The sequence below is a fragment of the Bos grunniens genome, chromosome 14 (assembly GCF_055505025.1).
Source record: "Bos grunniens cultivar Pamir isolate PY7600 chromosome 14, Bosgru_T2T1.0, whole genome shotgun sequence".
NCBI lineage: Eukaryota > Metazoa > Chordata > Mammalia > Artiodactyla > Bovidae > Bos > Bos grunniens.
The window spans coordinates 82,901,430-82,924,318 of record NC_141178.1 but is presented as its reverse complement, the minus strand read 5'-3'; the positions used below and the strand labels follow the sequence as shown (position 1 = coordinate 82,924,318).

General features: G+C 59.8%; 1 protein-coding gene across 3 annotated transcripts in view; it reads left to right on the top strand.

The window, feature by feature from the left end:
• Positions 1-3,997: 3,997 nt before the first annotated feature.
• ZC3H3 (zinc finger CCCH-type containing 3) overlaps positions 3,998-22,889 on the top strand; it is a 63,368-nt gene continuing 44,476 nt past the window's right edge. For 2 of the 3 annotated variants that reach the window (XM_086337612.1, XM_086337613.1), the window contains exons 1-3: positions 3,998-4,220; positions 5,998-7,321; positions 8,358-8,554. In XM_086337612.1, coding sequence (XP_086193738.1) covers positions 4,133-4,220; positions 5,998-7,321; positions 8,358-8,554 — 1,609 coding nt within the window. In that variant the 5' untranslated portion in view covers positions 3,998-4,132. Of the gene's footprint in view, positions 4,225-5,997; positions 7,322-8,357; positions 8,555-22,889 lie in introns of all 3 variants that reach the window. The other variant, XM_086337614.1, reaches the window with a different exon arrangement.

The window sequence follows — 22,889 nt, the reverse complement described above, 5'->3', positions numbered from 1 at the left end:
ACGGGGCTCTACTGCTCTGAGCCTCACTTCACTCTGCCCTAGCAGGAGGAGCCTCTGACTGCTGGCCTCCAGGCATCGCTTGGCTGGGGCGGGGTGTCTTTTGCACCTGGCAAGTTCCCTGTCCGGGCTTGTCCAGGACTAGGGCATGTGGGACACTGTGGTGATGTCCAACCATCCATCCTCCGTGGCCCCTGAGAGCCTCATGGAAATGCTGCCATCTAGGAAACAGCAACTAGTCAACTTTTCTTCCCAAAGGATCTGGCTCTGAGGATCATGCTTTGCAGTGAGGGTGGAGAGTGGAGTAGGGGTTAGCGGCTGGGATGGGGGAACCCACAGAGTCCTCAATGGTTGGTCTCTTGTACAGTCACTTCCTGCTCCTCCCTACTTGGACGGAAGGCAAGGGGGCATCCATGGGGGGTAGTGCTCCCAGCCAGTCAACACCTGTTCCTATGAGGGCCTGTGGTTAGTCACTCAGTCGTGTCCAACAGTGATTCCACGGACTGTAACCTGCCAGGCTCCTCTGTGCGTGGTTCTCCAGGCAAGGATACTGCAGTGGATTGCCATTTCCTTCTCCAGGGGATCTTCCTGACCCAGAGACTGAACCCAGGTCTCCTGCATTGCAGGTGGATTCTTTACCACCTGAGTCGCCAGAGAAGCCTTATTTTTTTATTTTTGTTCCATGTAAGGAGCTCAGCACTTAATTTTTAAACTTTTTAAGTACAGTTGATTTACAATGTTATGTTAGTTTCTGGTGTATAGCAAAGTGATTCATATACATTTTCATACTCTTTTCCATTATGGTTTATTATAAGAAATTGAATATAGTTTCTTACTGAATATAAGAAATTGAATACACAAACTAATCTATATTAGTTTGTATCTGCTAATCTCAAACTCCTAATTTATCCCTCCCCCAGCACCTGATATTTTTGTTCAGAAGGCCTTGCATGTGTTTCCTTATTTCCTTTGGGAGGACTCCGAAAAGTGAAATTCCTTAAAAGGTATTCAGTCTTGGCACATATTGCAAACTGCTCTTCAGAAAGGCTATGCGAACATCCTAAAAAACTGAATGGTGAAGTCTCTTCCCTTTCACCCCCAAACACTGAGGGCAGAATGGTTTTTTTTTTCAAGACTAATCTTTGCCAGCTTGATGGGCATCAAAGTGTTTTAAGTTTAGCCAGATAATTGTGACAGCACTTACATCCTATTTAGTTTCACAACTCCAAGAGACAAATCCACAAACCTCGCCTCCTCTTGGCAAGGGGCTGGGTTCTCCCCTCTGCTACTCTTGGACTGAAGTCCAGGAGCACAGAGCTTGTTGGGCACAGAAGACAATAGGTTCAATGAATCCATCACTTTGTACTAATAAATCACCCCAGAACTTAGTGAGGTAAACATCCACTGGTTTGGTCAAAATTATGTGAAAGTTGCTGTCATGTCTGAGTTTTTGCCACCCATGGACTATATACAGTCTATGGAACTCTCCTGGCCAGAATACTGGAGTGGGTAGCCTTTTCCTTCTTCAGGGGATCTTCCCAACCCAGGGATAGAACCCAGGTCTCCTGCATTGCAGGCAGATTCCTTTTACCAGCTGAGCTACCAGCAAAGCCCAAAATTATGAGATGCCCTAAATCCTGACATTTAGGCTTATCTCTGCTCCACGTGGCATCACCTGGGTTTATCAAATTTGTGGCTAGCTAGCAACTGATGGCAGACAGCAGGCTGTCATGAGGGTCCATGGTGTTAAGTGGGCATGTGCTGCCCGTCCTCCCGCAGGCCAGTCCTGGCACATTCAGGAGGTGATGGCTGCAGGATTCTCAAGAGCCCAGACAGCACCAGCCCAAAGAAGTGCTTTTCACGATCCCTGGTGGGAAATCCCATTTCATTCTCTGGGAACTCCCATACCCTGCTCTCAGTTTTGCCAAGGCCTAAGGGTCTCACACAGTGCTCAGCATGACCCGTAGCTCACCCTGTCCCACAGCCTGAGTGCAGGGGCCATTCTATTGCCTGGTATTCCCAGCCTGGAGCCGCCACCGCTAAGAAACTCCAGGGTGCTCACTGCTGCGAGTTAAGCAGAGTAACACTAACACCCTGGGGTGGGCTCAGGCGCTGGCCTAGGAGGCAGGCCGGGGGTTGCGTCCTCACCTGCAGGGGACACAGTGCGTGTGGCCCCTTGCATCACTGTTGGCATGGTTTACCTCTAACTACGTTACAAACCCACAACACGTTTTTATTATTTTTGCTGTGACTGTCTTTTGGAGAAAATAAAAAATTTTTAAAAAGTTATTAATACTGTTTCCTGTTCTCTTTCTACATAAAGATCTGTTTCCATATTGTATCATTCCCCCTCACTTAGAAGAATCTCCTTTAACATTTCCTATTGTTCAGGTCTGCTGCAGACACTGTGTCCGCTTTTTATTATTGTGGTAAAATATATGCTAACAGCAGCAGCCATTGACACTTTTGAATTGTGGTGATGAAGACTCTTCAGAGTTCCTTGCAGTGCAAGGATATCAAATCAGTCAACCCTAAAGAAAATCAACCTTGAATATTCACTGGAAGGACGGATGCTGAAGCTAATACTTTAGCCACCTGATGCGAAGAGCTGACTCATTGGAAAAGACCCTGATGCTGGGAAAGACTGAAGGCAGGAGAAGAAGGCGGCTACAGAGGATGGGATGGTTGGATGGCATCATCAATTCAACAGACATGAACCTGAGCAAACTCTGGGAGATACTGAAGGATGGGAAGCCTGGCGTGCTGCAGCCCATGGGGTCCTAGTGTTGGAGACAACTTAGCGACTGAACAACAAAATATATATGGTATATAAGTTGTCATACAAGTATTTTAAATTTTATTTGGCTGCACCAGGTCTTAGTTGTGGCATGTGGGATCTTTAGTTGTGGCATACAGGATCTAGTGCCCTGACCGGAGACCGCAGCTGGGCACCCTGCATCGGAAGCTCGGAGTCTCAGGCACTGGCCCATCAAGGGAGTCCTCATATAATCATTTTGAAGTGTCCAATTCGGTGGATTAAGTAGATTCATAAGGTTGTGCAACCATCACCACTATATGTTTCCAACACTTTCTCATCACTGCAAACATAAAACTCTCTAGCCAAAAAGCATTAATTCCCCGTCTCTCCTCCCCTCAACCCTCCCTAACTTATGATGCACTTTGTTTCTACAAATGTGCTTATTCAACATGTCATGCAAGTGAGATCTTACCATATTTGTCCTTTTGTGGCTGGCTTATTTAATGTTTTTGAGATTCGTTTACGCTGTATCACGCACCAGTCCTACATTCCTTTTCAGGACTAAATCCTATTCCATCGTACAGATACACACCGCTTACCAATTCACCCTCATGGGCACTTGGGATATTTCTACATTTTGTTATGGCAAATAATGCTTCGCTCAACGTTGGCGCAAGAGTATGTTCGAGTCCCTGTTCTCACTTCTTCAGGGTATATACCCCGAACTATCTGACTGCTGGCTCAAAGCATCTATTTTTAACTTTCTGAGGAAACAGTAGTTTACCACAGCGGCCATATCATTTTACACCCCCTAGCTGTATACAGGGACGTACACACCTGTTTTCATACTTGTTTCTACCGAAACGGCACAGTCTTTCACCCTTTCAGAGGTTTAACGCGTCCCTGCAGTGCCTCTCCTATCCCGGACGTCCCTTCCCCTGTACCGGGCCGCCAACAACAGAGCCGCACGGGCCCTCGCCGCGCCGGCTCACTCCCGCAGAACCCCCCTCTAGCTCGACGAGAAAGGACCCGCGCCGTGGATAGCATGGAGTCCCCGGCTCTGCCCCTCGTCCCGGGCCCACAGGGAACGAACGCTCTCGGCGAAGAACCCGGCCAAAACTCCTCAAGGCGCGGACTTTACGCCGCAGGGTCCCCTCCGTAGGGCCGAGAGAGGACTTCCCGGCGCTCCATAGTGACGTGGCCTCCGCCCCCAGCATTGCGCGTGCGTGACCCCGCCCCTCCAGGCGCAGCCAGGGCGGGGGCGCACGACTCCCGAGGCCCCATTTCCGGCCGGCGGATGCCTGGGCCCAGCCGCAGTGCGCAGTCGCGGTGCCTCCCAGCGCTCCGCCCCGCCCGCAGTAAAACGGTCGCCCGGCGATGACGTCGCGGGGGCCTGGCCGGGCATCGCGGACTCCGGAGATGGAGGAAAAGGAGCAATTACGGCGGCAGATCCGCCTCCTGCAGGGTGGGTCGCTCCGGGCCCGGGTCGCGCGTCCCCTTCCTCCCCCTCGCTTCACAGCGGTCCCCTGCCCGCCTCCCCGAAGGGGGCCGCTCCCGCCCACGGGTCGGAGGCGGGGGTCCGGTCGGTGGGGAGGTGGGTGGGGTCGGGCCGGGTCCTGGGGACCCTGAAGGGGCGTTCCCAGCCGGCCCAGCTCATCCCAGCTCGGGTTTCCGCGGCGGGTGCGGGCGTTACCGGTGCTGCGGCAGCTGGCGGCGGGGCGGGTCGCTTAGTAACCGGCGGGAAGCGACCCTCCCCGCCGCCGCGGGCGTGCGCGGCCTCGGCCCCCCCGGCGCGCTCCCTTGCTCGGGGGCCAGGGGTGTGTATTTCTTCCCCGGACGCCCGGTTCTGATGCCTTTGTCCCTCCTTACAGTCACATTCTCCTTGATATTCCTGGCCCAGAATCCCCGGTCTTCAGGTTTTTCCAAACTTTTCCATTTTTAGACCTCAGACGGCATGTTGTTGTTCAATCGTTAAGTCGTGTCTGACTCTTTTGCGACCTCAGTGACTATAGCCCGGGGCTGACCCATCCCTCTGGCGGTGAAGAACCCGCCTGCGGTGCAGAAGGCACAGGAGACGCAGGTTCGATCCCTGAATAGGGAAGATCCCTTGGAGGAGGGCATGGCAACCCACTCCAGTATTCTTGCCTGGAGAGCCCCATGGACAGAGGAGCTTGGCGGGCTATGGTCACTGAGGCGACTGAGCACATGTGGACTGCAGTCTGCCAGCGCTTTGAAGGAAATGGGCTGCCGTTTCCTTCTCCAGGGGGTCTTCTGGACCCAAGGATTGAACCTGCATCTCTTGTGTCTCCTGCATTGGCAGATGGATTCTTTACTACTGAGTCATGAGAGATGGCGTGCTGTATTTTTTTTTTTTAAATCATTTTAAAGGTTATTCCCACAAAGAGAAGATCTAAGAACTTGGGAAGTGTGTATTATTGGCAAGAGTTCAGTTGGGCTGAGCCCATCTACCAGCCACTTCTGGCCCTCCATCATACCTGCCCTGAGGTGTCACCAGGTCTGGACATGACTCTCTTTGGGCCTGGAGGTGGGACATATGGTGGGGGAGTGCTGTAACTGGAGGGCTTGTTGGCTGAGTTGTGACAGCTTGGGTGGTTCCAGCTGAGGCCTGTGTCTGCCTGCACAGCCATGCTGTCCAGGGGCTTCACCTGGTGGTCTCCTGCACTGAAACTCCAAATGTTAGGCCTCTTCTCTTCTTGTGGGAGGATGATGTGACATTCTTGTCACGTGTGGAGTACCCGGGGCGTCAGTTGTCTTACACTCGCTGTTGTGTGTGCCAGGCAGGGAGGTCCTGAAGGTGCAGCCCTGCCCCTTTGTGTCTGTGGGCTAGCCGGAGGCCTTCCGTGTGTCTCTTGAGGTGCTGCAGCATGGGCCCTGCTGGTCTCTTCGTGCTGGGTGACACTTCGCCTCAGAGGATTGGGAACCCAGCATAATATCCCTGCTGAACAGGGGATATTATGTCACAGGAGTGCATTTTAAGGATAAGCAGCCAGAAATAGGATTGAAGTAGGATCGATGGGAAGAGGCTCATGGGAAAGATCGGCCTAGGGGATTTAGGCTGACTGTCAGTGGTTCTCAGGCCCTGGGGCTGCCCCTCCTGTACTGGGACTTGGCAGGATCCAGTGGGGTCTACAGGGTGTCTGGTCAGCTGATGCTCCTCCAGGGGTTTCTCCCTGATTTTCCTCACCCTTCGGTTGACAGAGTCTGTGCTCCTGCCTCCTCAGGTCTGATTGATGACTACAAAAGCCTCCACGGCAGTGCCTCTGCCCCAGGCACCTCCGCCGCCCTGGGCACCTCCACCACTTCCCAGTGGCAGCCGCCCACTTACAACAGCAGCAGGACCTTCAGTGCTCGCTACCCTCGTCCGAGCCGGAGGGGCTTCTCCCTGAACCATGGGCCTGCGTGGCGCAAGAAATACTCCCTCGTGAATCGGCCCTTGGGCTCCTCGGACCCGCCCGGTGATGGTGCCGCGCAGCCGCCGCTCAGGGCTGGGAGCAGCCAGGGTCCTGAACCGCAGGAGTACATCCTGGAGAGGCAGGTGCAGCTCAATCCAGACCAGAACATGGTCATCAAGATCAAACCACCATCCAAGCCGGGCTCGGCCAGCACTGCGGGGGTCCTGCGGACCTCCTTGGAAGAATACGAGGACCCCCCCTGGAATGACCACAGGCCTCAGGAAGGTGAGGGTGAGTCCTCTGGTGCACAGCGGCAGCCCTCGAGGCAAGGAAGAGCCAAGGGGGGCTGCAGTGCGGAGGACCCCCTTCTGGTTTGCCAGAAGGAGGCTGGCAAGCCCCGGGTGGTGAAGTCAGTGAGCAGCGTGAGTGAGAACCCCTTGGAGCCCCGGCGGACGGTCAGGGCCCGCTTCCTGCCCTCCAGCCTGCCCCAGCGAGGCGGCATGGCCCTAGGCCGGAAGGCGGGCTCGCACTCTGTGGCCAGCTCTGTTACACAGCTCCGTGGGGACGGGAGCGCGAACACTGGCCTCTCAGGCCCATCCGCTGCCTCTAGCCTGGTGGTAGGCCCAGCTAGACCTGCTGTTGGACCCAGGCAGACCAGGGAGCCCTCGGTGCTGGTGTCCTGTCGAACCAACAAGTTTCAGAAAAACAACTACAAGTGGGTGGCTGCCTCGGCAAAGAGTCCTCGGGCCTCTCGGCGGGCCCTCAGTCCCAGGGCGGTGGCGGAGAACGTGTGCAAGGCCCCCTTTGCTGCAGCGGAACGAACAGAGAAGCCTCAGCTCAAAGCCGACCCAGATGCCGAGCCCAGGAGGCCTGCCGTGTCTGCCGTGCCTGCCGTGCCTGGGGCCTCCCCCAGCAAGTACAAGTGGAAGGCCTCCAGCCCCTCGGCCTCCTCGGCCTCCTCCTTCCGTTGGCACTCAGAGGTTGGCAGCAAGGACCGTGCCTCCCAGCTCTCCCCCATCCCGTCTAGGTCCCCCCCAGCGGACAGACGGGCAGTGGAACCCAGCAGCTTGCAGCCTGTCTTCAGTGAGACTCCGCTCTCCGCTTACAAAGTGAAGAGCCGCACCAAGATCATCCGGAGGCGGGGCAGTGCCAGGTGCGGGCCCCTGCCCCTCCCTGGGTCTTGTCTGGGCAGGGGTGTGGGAGGCAGGGAGGAAGCGTCGCCCCTAATGGGGCCTGAGGACGGAGCTTTGCCTGTGGTGCATCAGCATGTCTGGCAGGAATGAGGCCGCAGTTACCGCTGTCCTTTCAGTTAATGGGGAGGGGACGGGTGGAGGTGGCGCCAGCAAGCCCTCCCTTTCCCTTGTTGGCGAGAGACCAGAGGCTGCTGGGGTGGCTTCCATTCTGGGCCTGCGGGATGGTGGATGGACAGCTTTGTGCCCAGGCCAGGGGCAGGGTCTTTGCAGGAGAAAGGTAGCCAGGTGACAGGGACTTCCTCCCTCGCTGAAGGCATGTCAGCTTCCCTGCCCTCTACCCACTTGGGTCCAGAGGAGACTGGAAGATGGCACTGTGGCCCAGGGCTTCAGGGTCAGGGACTTAATTGTGGAAGCTGCCAGATGCCTCTGTCATCAGGCGTGGCGACACATGCCATCTGTCAGGGAGTCCCACTCAGGCCCTTCCCACCGCTGACCTTGCCCTGGGGCCCTGCTCCCCGGACAGGCGCCGTCTGGGCTGCTGAGCTCCATGCTCTCCTCCTTGGCCTTTTGTCTCTAGCGGCCTCTGTGTCAGCGAGTTTGGGGAGGGGAGCCATGGGGCTGGTGGCGGCCCCTCCTTGGGACGACGCCTGCCTCCTCTGCTCTCCCCCAGTTCCACGTGGGGGCTCATCTCATCTGGCCGAGGAGGTGCAGAAGATGGTCGTGGAAATACCTGGTGGGGGTCAAGGGCTGTGCTCCTCCGCCCTCCACCTGCCCTGGCTCTGGGGTCCTCCAGGGCTGCGGCTGGGAGCCGGGTGGGGTAGGGTGGGGGGATGGATGGGCAGGGAGCCGCTGAGGTGGATCAGGAGGGAAAGCGAAGTGGGGGGGCCAGACCCCACTGGGGCTTGGCTGCCTGCCAGGGCTGGTCTCTTGGTTCTGGGATCTGGGTGGGCGAGGCGGGGAGGGTACCTGCTAGAGCTACCTGCTCTATCTCTGCAGCCTTCCTGCGGACAAGAAGAGCAGCCCCCCACCTGCTGCCACGGCTAAGAGTCAGTTCAGCCTGCGGCGAAAGCAGGCCCTCCGGGGAAAGAGCAGCCCCGTTACGAAGAAGACACCCAACAAGGGGCTGATGCCGGTCACCAAGCCCCGGCCGTGCTGCCTGCCTCCTGGCCGCGCCTACGTCCCCTCCAAGGAAGGTACGCTGGGAAGGGTTCCCTGGGCCTGCGCTGGCTCTGTTCCCCGCTGGGACCCACGGTCTCCATCCACCTTGTACTGTCAGGCCCTGGCCCAAGAGCTGTTCGGCCTGGCGGGCAGTGGGCAGCCTGGGCTGCGGTGCTGTGCGCTGCGCTCGGGGCCATGGAGAGGCTGCCAGACAGGCACGTGCGGCCTCTTCAGGACATCCCTCCATGCCTGCACGGCCGCGTCTTCTTGGCAGAGGTGGGAAGGGGATGAGAGGGCGGCAGGCAGACAGCCCTGAAGGGGGTGGTGGCCTGGCTGGTGCCGTCCAGGGCCCCTCCCTCCTGTCCTCGCTGCCCTCCCTGTGGGCTGCTGCCTCCTCTCAAGGCCTGAGCGGGCCTGGGAGGGGTCTCTCTGCTCTCTCAGTGAGTCCCTGGCACCCCCCACTGTGGCGATGGCAGTGCTCCGGGGGGGCTGGTCCTGGGTGTCTCCTTGGAGCAGCCGTGGCTTCCCCACGGACACACCAGGGATCTGGTCCTGGGCGCTGCTGCCAGGGCTTGTGTTCCAGGGACTGTGCTGCCTTAGTGCTCAGGGCCCAGCTGGGGTCCGGGACGGCATGCAGCACCTGCACAGAGCCGGCCAGAGAGCGTGGGCCCTGGGGGCCCGGGCGGAGGCCCGTGCTGGGCGGAGAGGGCTCCAGCCTCCCTCCCACCCAGTCTCCTTTGGCTGCATGTCCCTGGGTTCCGGCAAGCATGGATTTCACCCTGGTGGCAGCAGAGGGAGCCTGTCAGCAGCCCCTGGGGGCTGCCAGGGGAATGGGTTGGGGGTTGGGCCTTGGCTGCGGGACTGACTGGAGAGAACAAGTGGAGAAGCCTCGTGTTTTAAGAGGCTGGCAGGGGCTGGGGAGCCCACCGGGAGCCTGAGGCCAGCTGGGGGCTCTTGGGGCAGCCGGGAGAGGGATCGGGGTGCTTTCTGGAGGCTGGGCATCTGCGGGGCTGCACGGTCCCTATCCGGTGCTCTTGGTCACAATGTTGTCTCTGTCAGCAGAGAAGCTGCAGGCGGAGCTGCCCCCACAGGTAAGGCGCTGCAAGGGGGTGGTGCTCAGGGCCGGGAGTGGGAGGCGGGCTGCCCTGGAGCTGGGGGTCCCGGAACCCTGAGGCAGGGGTGTTCCCTCCTGCTAGCAGGGAGTGCGGTGTCCAGGAGGGGTCCCGCATGGAGGTGGTGTTTCAGAGGGTCTTGAATGATGGACATGGCAGGAGGGGGTTGGGGGGGGTGTCCAAGCAGGGGCGCTGTGCTCCTGCCAGCAGAGCCCTTGAGGGAGCTGGTGGGTGTCTGCCGGGTGCTGGGCTCCCGTGGAAGCCAGTGTGTGTGTGGAGCGGCTGCTGGGCAGGCGTTGAGGGTGGCACGGTCGCGGCAGACAGGGCCCTGGGCCTCTTGGCGGTCTTTCTGCTGCCCAGAATGCTGGGTCCTGATGCAAGGACCAACGCTGGCCTCGACTGTGTCCCTGCCAGCCCTGTGCTGCCCCTGCCCCATGGAGCCTGGGCTGCGGGCCGACGGGCCCAAGGCAGACAGTTGCCATCCTGTGTCCTGGGACCCTGTGGAAGGAGCACCATGCGGTCAAAGAGGTCATTCTGTGCCGTGGACTGGGAGCGCTCTCCAGATGGCGGGGAGGTTAGCACTGTGGACTGTCCATGTAGAGTCCTGGGGGCCCACTCTCCCTGCTCCAAGCTGGAGGGCTCTGGTGGCTTGGGGGTCAGGGTGAGGACTGCCCCAGGCCTGGGAACAGCCTGGCTGCGGCCGTGCTGTAGCCGCCATGGGCCAAGGGGCTGCCGGGGAGCTAGAGAGCAGGACAGGGGCCTGTGGGTAGTGTCCCAGGGCCGTGGGCTGGAGACGCTATAGGATGCTCACCCTGTTGCAGGGTGAACAGGGTGAGGGGTTGACAGGGCCACGGATCTGGTGCCAGGCCACAAGGGGGAGGTGGCATGTGTCTTCCCTGGAGTTGTACCTGCACTTGGGAACCGCGTGGTCCCGTTTTAGGCCTCAGGCAGACGGGTGCAGGCTGGGGACAGTGGAGGCTGTTCCTGCTGGCAGGGTGCTCTGCTGCTCCGAGGGAGGGGGGAGCAAGGCCGTGGGCACCACAGGGTGTGGGGTGCGGACCCCTGCGCCTTGTGCTGTCCCCACTCAGAGGCGGACAGATCAGCTTGTAGACATGCGGTGACCATGCTCTGCAGGGGACATGGAGGGGGAGCTGGGAAGAGGCTCCTCTTGGGGGGCTTGGAGAAGGCTTCTGCTGGCTCGGCCACTCTTCCTCCCCCCACGTGTCCTCCACCCCTCAGCCTTCCATGTACCACACCTCTGTGCTGGGCTGTGCGCTGGTTCCCGTGGTCCGAATGTGCCCAGGCCGGGGCGTGTCGGTGGATGGTGAATGCAGAAAGCTCCTTGGGTGCTTGTAAATAGGTCGAAAAATTTGCCTTCAGGCGGCAGAAGCACTCTGCAGAAAAGGAAATCCGCGGTGGTGTCTCAAGAGCTACAGGGGGTGGGGGGCAGCTTTAGCCAGGCAGGCAGTCTGGGGCGTCTCTGAGGAGCTCCCTCTGAGCCCTGAACCTACCTGTGTGAGGAGAGGCGAGAGGGAGGGGACACACCTGTGCAGGCGAGGTTGCGGTTGCGTTGCGTAGGAGCTGTAGGGCTGAGCTCAGCAAGTCCTGGAGTGGAGACCTGTCCTGCGCAGCATCCCAGAGGGCGGGAGAGGCTCAGGCCAGAGGCAGGTGGGCCTGGAGGGTGGGAAGGGGCGCCGTGCCACAGTAAGGAAAGGGGGTCCGGTTCGGAAGCCGCTGAGGGACGGTGGAGGCTCAAGGGTCCTATGGGAGCATGCTTGGGGACACAAGGCGGCCGTGTCCGGGCCTGAGGAGTGACTGGGGCCGGAGGGGCAGGAGCTAGGGTGTGCCTGTGGGAGAGGATTGACCTCCAGGCCCAGGGCAGGGGTCCTTTCCCCGAGACTTGATGGCAGGGAGCTCATGGGAGAGGCTTGTGTAGAGACTGGGCAGGGGTGAAGGTAGGGGTGGGGGCAGGGCTGAGGGGCAGCATTTCCCCGGCTCCCCACCCCTCCCGGCTCCCTCCCTTTCAGCTCTGTGCGGGACTTGGGCTTTTATCTAATGTTGTGGGTACTTGGGGTGCACAGGTGAGCCCCTCCTGGCCCCATTGGCGGGCCTGAGCAGCTGTGTGTGTCCATGTGTCTATATCGCCACAGGGGCGGCCCCTTCGTCTGCTTGTCTGCGGCTTCTCTGCTCTGTTTCCCCACACAGACCTTAGTGCCAGGTGCAGCCCTCCTCTCTCAGCCTGTGCCTGCCCGGCTGTGGGCTGAAGAGGGGGAGGGAGAGCCATGGGGTCCCCTCCAGGCCTGCTGTGCAGCCCGGCGGCCAGAAGAGGGCGCTCTCACCCTTCTTATTCCTCGTCCACCTTTTTCTGGTAATTGATTGCCTAATTTTCTCTTTATGTGAAAGAAAGCAGATATCAAGTAATTTGCAGCAATAACCTGCTAATGCTGGGCCAGTATCGAAACTCCCCTGTTCATTTCAAGTGGCAGATAAAACACTAATACATAATTATCCTTGCAAATTGGATTGTTTTAAATAACCAAAAGGCTGCGGCCAGAAGAAAGCGATCCCATCTCCCTTGAGTTACTATTGCAGTGTAATTGCCGCGTTCAATCAATTTCCCTGGCATTAGAAATTCCATCACAATCAACATTAAGCTTTATTCATTGTGATGGCTAAGAGCCGGGCCATTTCTCCTCTTTTTCTTAACTGGCAAAATTAATCAGGGAAAAGATTTTAAACATTTACCCGTGCGAAAGAGGTCAGCTCTGCCACTATATTGCTCAGCAGATAAGAGGGCTAATAAAAAGAAAATTGAATTACTAATGATCACCAGGAACAGAGTATATAAAACCTGGCAATCGCCGGCTCAGGAAAAGGGAGAATCAATTTTCTTGGGACAAGGTGCGCTCATTTTTTATTTTGGCGCATATTATCAGCAATTTAATTTGAGAGCGCATAAACAGGAGGAAACAGTTAGGGAATAATGAGCCTGGAGGTGTAAAGTGCCGCAGGATGTATGCTGTACACAATTTATTTGGCACAACAGATAATCGCTTTAATTGAATTCAAAACTGCATTGTTCAGCAGGCGCATGGACACTGCGCCTGGGGACTGAGCTGGAGGTTCAGCCTGACTCCGCCTCTTACTTTCTTTCCCTTCCCTGCCTCTCCCCTGCTTTCCTGGCTCCTGGCCAAGCCCTCCAACCCTCCCCCTGACCCTCCCCCTAGTCCCTGGGCCTAAAGTCCAACTCTGGCTGGGGGAGGGGCAGGTGGTCCCTGGGGTCACCATGTGACACCCCCCCCCCCCCCCCCGTGCTCCCTGGGGAGTACCTGCACCTTGGTTGCCAGAGACCTCAGTTGATTGCCTCAGGGCAGACAGACCCCAGAGAAGGCTGCAGAGAAGAGAACCTTAAGTAGAGAGCTTCTAGGGAGTGTGTTGAGGCCGGGCGCTCTCCAGCACCTGGGGCTTCAGGGCCCGCTCTGGGGTTCCCCTCCCCACCACACTGGGCCCAGCACTGTGACTCAGGTGCCCTGAGGTGACAGGCTCCATGTGTACCGAGGACCCTGACTCCTTGTGTGCAGAAAGGGTGCAGTGGGCGCCACGGGAGCCCGCACTGCGCTTGCCACTTGGCTCCAGGCTGGCTTCCTGCCCTGTCCTGCAAGGGGGCTTCCTGGGAGCAGCAAGTGTTTGCTTCTTGGGCCAAGGAAAAGCCTCAGGCGACTGCATGGGCAGTGGCGTCCTCATCTCCTGGGGCTTGCTGGGGCGGGGCCTCCTCTGCCTCACCTGCCCAGGACAGGGGGCACATGGCCATAGCCCCCACCGCTCGCCCGCCTGTCCAGAGCCCTGCTGCCGGAGCCCCGGATGTGGTGGGGCTGTGCACGCAGGCCATGTTTGATGGGAAGGGCCCAGGTTTCCTGGGGGGAGCCAGGTGTGGGTCTGAGGGCCGCGGGGCCTTCCCTCAGGCCTGCTGGCCTCACGCAGCGCCTGCCTCTGGCCGAGAGCTTGCCAGGCTCGTGGCGGGTGCTCCCCACACATCCCTCAGTCTGCTGTGCCAGCCACATGGTCTGGAAGGTCTGCCGTCACCTGTTTGTGAGTGCAGTGGGGCGGGCACGCATCCTCGGTCACCAGCAGAGAAGGCAGGGTGGGGGGGCCTTGCCCAGTCTTCACCTTGCAGCCCCAATCCCTGTGTCCGAGTTTGTCCAGGAAGCTGTCAGGGAGTCTCTCCCATGTAAGCCCCCCATGGGCCCCTGCCCCGGCTGCCCTTCCCTGCCGTTCCTGGGCTCCTCACCAAGGCCCCGGTGACTGTTTCTGCCCTCCCCCAGCCCAGAACAGGGGCCTGTGCGGACCAGGGGTCCCTGAGGCGCACAGCCCCCTGATGGACCCTCTGCGGGCAGACTGAGGGGACATCCTGGGGCTGCCTCCCCTGCTGTTCCATCATTTGGGCTTGAAGGGCCCACCTTGGGGCTGTTCCCAGGTCCCTGGGGTGCCCTCCTGTGCCAGTGGAGGTCAAAGCAGGCCCTCAGCTGCCTGGGTGCCAAAACCAGCCCTTGGGGCTCAGTTTGTTGAGGGCCCTCTGCAGGGCTCTCCTTGAGCAGCACCAGCTCAGGGACTTGGGGTGGACACCTACAGGGAGCCCTCCGCCCGCCCGCTGTGTGCTCAAAGCCATCCTCACTTAACCTCCTCCGTGGCCCCAAAGTTCTAGGTGTGCAGCAGCCCTGCTCTGACCACTCTGCCTGCGCTGCCCCTCTCCACACCCTCCCTGCCCCCTCCCTGCCCCTCCCGTCTCACCAGGCCCGCACCCCTCCCGACAGGGCCCCGCCCCACCCCCACCCCCTGCCTCTGACCAGGTGTGCCCAGCGGGCAGGGGCAGGCAGTGAGCCAGGTAGTGGCCCCGCAGCATGGCTCTCGGAGGCAGCCCGGAACCCGCTGCTTGGCGCCGGACAGCCCTGTGCCTGGCCTCACTGGCCTCCGGGCCGCGGTCTGTGGTCAGAGGGGCAGAGTGAAGCCTGCCCTGGGCCTTCACGCTCGTCAGTAGCGTTTTCATCACTAGTGCCCTCTGGCGGCGCTTTGGGAGGGCCAGGAGGCAGGCTTGCCATGGCACAGAGGGCACACAGGCCTGAGGGCCTCCTGAGGCGTCCCCGTGCTGGCCTGCGCCCTGGTCCTGGGGCCTCCTCGAGGCGCAGAAAGCCCCGGCCCTGAGCCTCCAGGCTGGTGCTGACCGGGCCTTGCTCTGTCCCCGCATCCTGGGCATTTCTGTGCCGGTTGAGGGGACGGGGCGGTCAGGTGCTGAGGGCAGGTTTGGTGGATGCTAGACTGGCTGGCTGCTGGATTTTCCCACCTTAGAGTAATCTGCGATCCAGCCTTTCCCACTGGGGTGCAGACGGGTTGTCAGTTTTACTGCCGCAGACACTGCAAAGGGCGCGAGAGCAGTTCCATCCAGAGCTCTGCTTCCCTAAGGGAAAAGGAAAACGCTGAAGCGGGCCCTGTGGAAGGCAGTCGCAGCAATCCTGAGCCTTGCGTAAACTGTCAGGCGAGTCGGAGGCTTCCGGTTTATATCTGCCTTGGCGGCGCTAGTTAATTATTTGGGCAGAGCTGGCGTGGAGCGCGTGCAGGTGCACGCAGTGCCGTGTGCTGCTTGGCAGGCGCTGGCCTCCCTGGGTGCTGTGAGCTCCAGGAGCCGGGGCGCAGCCATGACTCCAGCTGAAGCCCGGGGATCTGCTCCTGCCTGGGAAGGAGGGGCGGTGTTCCCTTGCGGCTGCGGCCCTGGCGGCTTGTGGGCAGGATCCCCAGGCGTCTTGACGAATGCGGATGGTGTGCTGGGGCGGCCCCACCTGGCTGTGGCTCAGGGACCCAGTCAGGGATTGGTGCTGGGAGCTACCTGGGAAGCAGGGCCGCGTCAGCCTGAGCCCTCTGGGCAGATTTCTTTCCTGCCAGGGCCAGGCGTGAGGGGGAGGGAGACCCCCCCAGGCCGTGGTGGGGGTGTCCCCAGGGTGGACCTTGTGGAGCCGGCCTCAGGAAAGGGATAGTCGCCGAGCTTGGAGTAGTCCTGCCCTGAGTCCAGCTTTAGTGGGAGGAGCAGGAGAGACCACCACGGCTCCCAGTCCAGGAGCCTGCCCCGGACTCCTCCACACAACACCCCCAGACCCCCCTGCACACCCTGGCCGGGCCCTGTGCAGCACCGGCAGTGATGCAATGGACCCTCCCTCTGAGACTCAGAGCCAGGCTCTGGGCTGGAGCTGCTCTCCTGCCCCTCTCAGTGTGGAGCTGGGGGCAGTGGGCTGGGGAGCTGAGCTTGGGCCCAGATGGTGTCTCAGGTAGACCGTGGCAGACGCCTTTCCTGGGGAGCGCTGTTCCTGACTCTCGTGACCCCGTGTGTTTTCACGGGGAAGGGTGCCAGGAGGGGTGGGGCCTGGTTGAATCTGACCCAGGCTGCTGCCTCCACGCTGTGCTGCGAAGGCAGGGAGCAGGTGCCGGGCCATGAGGCCACGCTGCCTCTCTTGCTGCCTTGACGGTGGGCCTGGCTGGAGGTGTCCCTGGCCGGCTCTGACAGTGCCAGCAGTGGAGGCAGAAGCCTGGGCGGGGACTGCTGTCAGAGCTACCCGGACGGGCCAGTGCGCTGAGCTTGGACGCAGCACACCAGGGTCAGATGGCTGGACATTTGCCTTCAGCCTCTCTTTTCTGAAATATGCAGATGTAAGGTTATAAACTTCCCCCTGAGCATAGCCTTAGGGTCTGCAAGTTAACTATTTTTGTGTTCCTCTAAAACTTTTTCTAATTTTTGTTGTAATTTTTCTTTGATCCAGGGTTATTCAGAAGGGATTGCTTCATTTCTAAATCTCTGAGGCTTTTGAGGTTCTTTGTAAAATGACCACTCCCCACCTTCACTGGGGGGGTTTAGGGTCCACTTTGGTAAAGCTCTTGTGTGTGCTTAGAAAGAATGACTCCACTTGGTGAGTTCAGGGCTGTAAGGAGAGTTGTATTCATGGTGTTGTTCAAACCTGTGGTAAACTTCCCAACTTTGAGGGGCAGGGAAGACTTGTGTTTTTCCAGTGTCTGAGAGAGTGCGGAGTTTGCACTGTGCCTGTGAGTGTGCTCGTGTTCTCAGTTGTCGCTTTTGTGTTAGTATTTATTTTAAGGTTATTTTACTGTGTGCAAAGCACTTAGAATTGTTACATCTCCGTGCTGGAATGAATCTTTACTGTTATGAAATATGTTTGTTTTTTTTTTAATCTCCAGCTTTTTGCCTTAAAGTCTGCTTTCTCTAAAGTAGGTATATGTAGGCCGGTTTTCTTTTAGTTAATGTCGCAAAATGTGTACGTATACACTAGTGTACATACATACATGGAGAAAGAAATGGCACCCCACTCCAGAACTCTTGCCTGGAAAACTCCATGGATGGAGGAGCCTGGTAGACTACAGTCCATGGGGTCTCAAAGAGTTGGACACGACTGAGCGACTTCACTTTCTTTCTTTCTATAGTTCCTTTTGGAGAGGGAGATGGCAACCCACTCCAGTGTTCTTCCCTGGAGAATCCCATGGATGGAGGGGCCTGGTGGGCTACGGTCTATGGGGTTGCAGAGTCAGACACGACTAAGCAACTAACACACACACATACATACCCTGCAAATGTTGGTGCATGATGTATGCAAACATGTTTACTTTTATAAGTAAATAATCCAAAAAAAGCTGTTTTGTATTATGGTTAGATTTTTTTTTTTTTTTTTTTTGTATCCAGCAAATAGTTCCTTTTAAAAAAGTGCAGCCTGAAATTGTTTTGTAAGAAAAGATTTCATCTGTCACAATAAACCGCAGTTTGGGTGTATTTGGGTTTAAATCCAGTCTTACTAGGTGCTTTTTCTTTGTTGTACCTGTTATGTATTTCTTTTCGTTTTTTTCTTCTTTTGGATGTATGTTTAAATTCCATTCTTTTCTCCGTTAGCTTATTGTATCTCCTTTTATTTTTCTTTCAGTAACATTGTACGTTTTTGAGTCTGTTACCAGGTCTTGGAAATTGCAGTCTGACCCTTCCCTGGACAGCATAAAGAAGCTTAGAGCACCCTCCCCCTTTTTTCTTCTCTTCCATCAGACATGCTGGAACTACCGTGATTTTAATTCTCCATGTGTTTTAGACCGTAAAAAACGTCGTATATGGTCATCCTTGACCCAGATTCAGCTACGTATTTATTCTCCCATTTCTTTTCACTCCTTCCTTGCCTTCCGCGGAGAAACACCTCTTAAGATTTCCTGTGATGTTGCAGATGTGCTGGGGGCTGTTGCTCTCCGTGGACGGTTATCTGAAGTCTTCCTCTCTGGAGAGCGATTTTGCGTGGGAGCCTGTGGGGCTCCAGGGGGAGACCTGGCTGTTGCCGGCTGGCCCTGCTCTCCTGCGGGGTCTGCTGTCGCCCTCTGGCTGCAGAGCTTTCTCCATCTCTGGTTTTCAGCAGGTGTATGACAGTGTGCTTCCCTTGCGTTTTATTTATCATGCTTAGGTGAATCGCCGCTTGATGGTTTTCATCAGTTTTGGTCTGGCTGAGAGCTGAGCGCCTCAGCACACACTCCTCTGGGCCGCCCAAGTGTGGCGAGGCCTCTGCTGGCACTTACCAGGGGAGGGTGGGGGTCTCTGCTCCACAGGGCCTGGGGGCTGGGCCAGTGGGGCTCAGGCTTCTGGGCAGCTTGCTCCTGTAGCTCATGTGGGGAGGAGCAGGACCTGGTGCCACGCGGACCCCAGCTCTGTGTGCCCGAGGCCCTGTCTCTTCCCGTGGGGTGGCGGAAGGGGTCCTGGGCAGGAGGCACTGCCGCCCCAGAGCTGGCGGGCGGTGGGCGCTGGTGTGCTTGCTTGGAGCCCCCAGGACTGTGCTGCTGCTACCCACCCCAGCCCTGTGCCCTCGTGGGGCCGTATCAGCACAAATGGAGCCCGCTCAGGACAGGCCCCAAGCGCAGGCCTCCCCCGGGTCTGAGCTGAGACCCTCTGCTTCCCACGCTCTGGCGTCCCACGGGTTACTCTCCCGCTGGAGGGACACGGGCTGAGGCCTCAGCTGTCCTGGGAAGGCGGGGCCCGGTATTCCTCTGCAGGGGGACTGTGCCTTTTCCGCTTTCGGAGCGTCTGCGCAGACCACGTGACCCTGGGTGGGCGCCAGTGTCCTCGGGGCCCTCCGGTGCCACTTGAGCATCACCTGTGTGGCCCGGGCCCCTCAGTGTTCCCGGGAGTCCTTCCGGTTCATAGGTTTGGTCCTAACGCATAGAATTGACGGGATTTGCAAAGAAAGTCTGTAATTGCGCACAACGACTGCAACCCCATCAGTTCTGACCGTGAGACGCGCAGGTGCTTGTTGCTCTGCCTCCGTGTCTTCTCCCAGGCCTGGCCCCTGGCATCTCGCGCCCAGCAGTCCTCAGGAGTCTGCAGTCCCGCCACTGGCGGTCCTGGCGGTGTCAGGACAGGGTCCAGCTCTGGGCGGTGGCAGGTCCCTCCTGTGGGGTTGCATGCGTGGGAGTGAGCCGCTGTCCTCCCACCTCCTGTGCCCCCCGGCAGCTGACCCTCAGGTACTGTGCTCGGACAGGCCCCGGGGGTTCTGGGCCAGAGTCTCTGGGGGCCTGTCCTCACCTGCTGCAGCTGTACGGGGGCCCCCCCAGGTGCGCTGAGGGAGCCAGCGTGCTCCCGGGCGTCCACGGGGTGGGGCTGGGCCGGCTCTGGTTTGTGGTATGCTCACTCCCTTCCCCTGCGTTGGTTTTGGGTGACGGGGGCCTGGGGGCATGGTGCTCCTCCTGGTGCTCCTGCCCGCCTGGCTGAGGAGAGTCTGAGAGTCTGGGGGCCCAGGACCTGGGCCATCAGCCTGGCCCCAACCGCTCTTCCCTGGAGAGCCGCACGTCCAGCAGGGCCTCTGGAGGTCCAGACAGGGCCTCTGGGTGCCGTGGGCCTGGGGCAGGGCGCAGCCCCCCGCACTTGCGGGTTGCTTGCTGTCCTCCCCCGGAGCGCGGCACTTTCTGAGCCAGTTCGGAGCTGTTTTCTCCTCACGGTGTGCCCCAGGCTGTGCAGACCCCCGGGCTCTGGCCGCTGTCCTCCTGACTGCCTTTGCGCATCGGCGGCGGCCTGTACGGAGCATACTCTCCATGGCGCTGGGTGTGACAGTGGCCACTGCTCCAAGTGCTGGGCAAGGGTAGGCCTTGGTGGCTGGCAGCAAATGGCCTCGCCACCCAGCAGGGGGTGTCCTGTGAGGCAGTGCGTGCTCGGGGCGGTGCGGCTGAGCCCGTCTGTCCGGCCATCCCGCGGTGCGGGTGCCTTCAGAGCCGCTTGCTCCCTGCACACCAGCAGCGGCTCAGCTGCCTGGTCCTGATCGTTGCTGGCGGCGGAGGTCTGTGGGGTGGGCAGTAGGGCCTGCGGTGTCGAGGGAGAGACAGCGTACCTCACCGTGTGCAGGAGACGGAAGGCAGACCCTGGCCCTGCAAGCAGACCCAAACTCCCGGCCCCGGCACTGCCATGGAGTCTGGGGAGGACGGCGGGAGGGTGGGGAGGAGCAGGCGGGGCCCACGGCTCCCAGCATGTCTGGGGTGAGCCTTGCTGAAGCCACGCTGTGCAGCGAGTCACCAGCACCACGTGTTCCCGTCTCTGCTCATCTGCACCCGTGTGGAGTCTGGAATGTTGGAGTGGGGGCAGGCTCGCCCTCAGGACCTGCCCTCCTGAACTCGGGCACCCCGAGTGCCCCTGCAGAGTGTGATGCTGGCGGGCGCTGTGACCTGGGCGTCAGCAGTGAGGGGCAGCCTTCCCTCCCTCCCGGCACCTTTGCCTCCTCTCTTCATCTGCCGAGTTTCTCTGGGCTCCAGACAGCAGGGCTGAGCCTCACGTCAGGTGGCGCCCTATTCTGGAGAGTCCATCAGCCTCAGGCAGACTGGCCTGGGGTGCCCACCACTCTGAGATTGGAAGGCCTCTGCCTGGCTGGCCCCCTCTCACCCCTCCTCTCCCCTTGCCAGCCACAGAGGCCCAAGGCCCTGTCTTCAGAGGTGTGTGGAGCTACAGCCGCCCCCAGCCTTACCCTGGCCCCAGCAGCCTGCTTTCTGCGGGTGGAGCCTGGGAGCTGTCCCTGAGCAGGGCTGCTGGGCCGGAGGACCCTGCAGGGGCCCAGGCCCAGGCTCCTCCCTGAGGGCTGAGAGCTGAGGGTGGGGGGCCTCTGGTCCCCTTCTTGGCCAGCCTGTGGTACCCTCCCACTGCCTCCACGGTTGGCAGGGCGGCACATGGCGGCGGGCCTCCTCTGGCCCGTGAGCCCCAGCGGCTCTGCTGCCTTCCCGCCTCCGCCACGGCGACCCGCCTCCAGCCTCTCGGCCGGGCAGGCTGGCTCCAGGGCTGAGTGAGGCCAGATCTGCTCTGCACCCAGGTGCCCTCAGGCCTGCTCGCTGCCCCTGGGCTGCAGCTCTGCCCCTCTGGCCACCGCATAGGACAGGTGAGTGGCCAGGAGAATCCGGGTAGCCTGGCACTTGTGAGGGCACATGTGGTTTTCTCTCCGTGGTCACTGCTTTTTATAGCGAGGTTATTTCCAGGCTCTCTCAGAAGTGTCTGTCTCTGGCCCCAACTCTGAGGAAGCTGGGCTGGGCGCCCGAGGGGCCAGGCTGTGGCCAGGAGGAGCACTGTCCTTGCGCGGGCCACCGGCTCTGGGTCATGTAGTGGGACTGGGGTTCCTGGGGACGACTGAAGCCCAGTGTGTGTCACATATCTAGGGGCACACCCCGTGTCTGCTGGGCACCCCCCCCCCGCCGTGGGTGAGGATGGGGTCTTGAGGGTGAGGAGGGTGGAGGCGGACACATTGATTGGCGCCTGTCCCGTGGCGCTGCGGTTAGTGTCTGGGCCAGCCCCGTGGGGAGGGCAGGCGTGTTCTGCACTGCTTCCCCCATCGCTCACGCTTGGAATGTGGGCCTCTGTCCACCTGGGACTGGTGGGCACTTTCCTGCCACCAGAAACCTCAGCAGAAACTGCCAAGGTAGGGTGGGCCGTCACCTCCCAGGATCGGCTTTGTCCCCTCAGCTGACCTGGCTTGTTGGGGGCCCTGGTGCTGTCAGTGGGGTGTGGACAAGGCCCCTCCACTCCTTTGGTGGACCTGGGAGCCCCTGTTGCTCCCTAGGGCTCTGGCCTTCTGGGGTCTCAGCCTGGTAGGGGGCGGATTCCCCCCCAGGCCATCTCCCTGTCCTCCTGGCTTGCCTGGGCCAAGCTCCCAAATGGACGGACACAGGCGTGAGAAAGGACCACCGTCCTGTGAGGATGGAGACCATGTGCTCACAGACCCAGTGTGGGGCCAGGTGTTGGCCAGCCCCTGGTCCCCTGGGCAGTCAGGCCTTGGACCTCCGCACGCAGGCGTGTCAGCCCAGCACAGCCTGGTTCAGCCCGGGCGGGGGCCGCCTGGTCTCCACTGGGGGGAGCCCAGCCATGTCTGAACCCTGCCCTCCGCCCGCTCGGGCCTGGCCCTGTCTCTGGGGGAGTGGAGGGAGGGTGGGCTGTCTGCCTGGCCTGGATCCCGCCTTCCCTGCCTTTGCTTGGGGCTCCCGGCTTTGGGGTGTGGCCGTCTCTTGCACCTGTGGGCCCTGCTCCCTGAGTTTGCCCCTGCCCCGGATCCCCAGCCACACGCCATGCTGTCTCTTCCGCCTTCTGGGGCACGCCTCCCTGGGATGTGCTCGGGCTCCCTGTCCCCTGTGCCCAGGGCCTGCAGGTGGGGCGGGGGCTAGGAGGTGCTCCCTTCCCCTCCTCCATCCTTTAGAGTGACACCTAAAGGGGTGGGAGACCCACCACCTGTAATGTACAGCGACTGTCAGGGAGCAGACTACCCCCATTTCACACAGACGGGGCGGTGTCGTCGTGCGATCGATGGCTCGTGCACGATAATTACAGGAACTGGCGGCTTGTGTTGCTTGAGTGAGTTTGAGAAGAGTAGGGTCTCAATCTTCCCTCTAATAGGGCCCTGACAGTCCTGGTGCTGTGCGTCTCTGGCTGACGGTGTCGTCATTAAACACCAGGTAACGTGAGACGGCGGCGCGCAGGGCCGGGCGGCGACAGGGCTGTCTGTCACCTCCCCGCTGCCCACGCTCCTCTGGTGCCGACAGCCGCCAGGTGACGTGCGGCCCAGTCAGGCTGTCGCTGTGACTTGGTGATGGTAGCTGTTCGCCAAGGCTGGTCCCTGGAGCAGAAGACAGGAAGCCTCTCAGGGCAAGACCCAGGCCCGCCTCTCCCCTCTCACAGGCAGGCGTCCCTCCCCCTTGCTGACGTGTGCCCGCGGCCTGC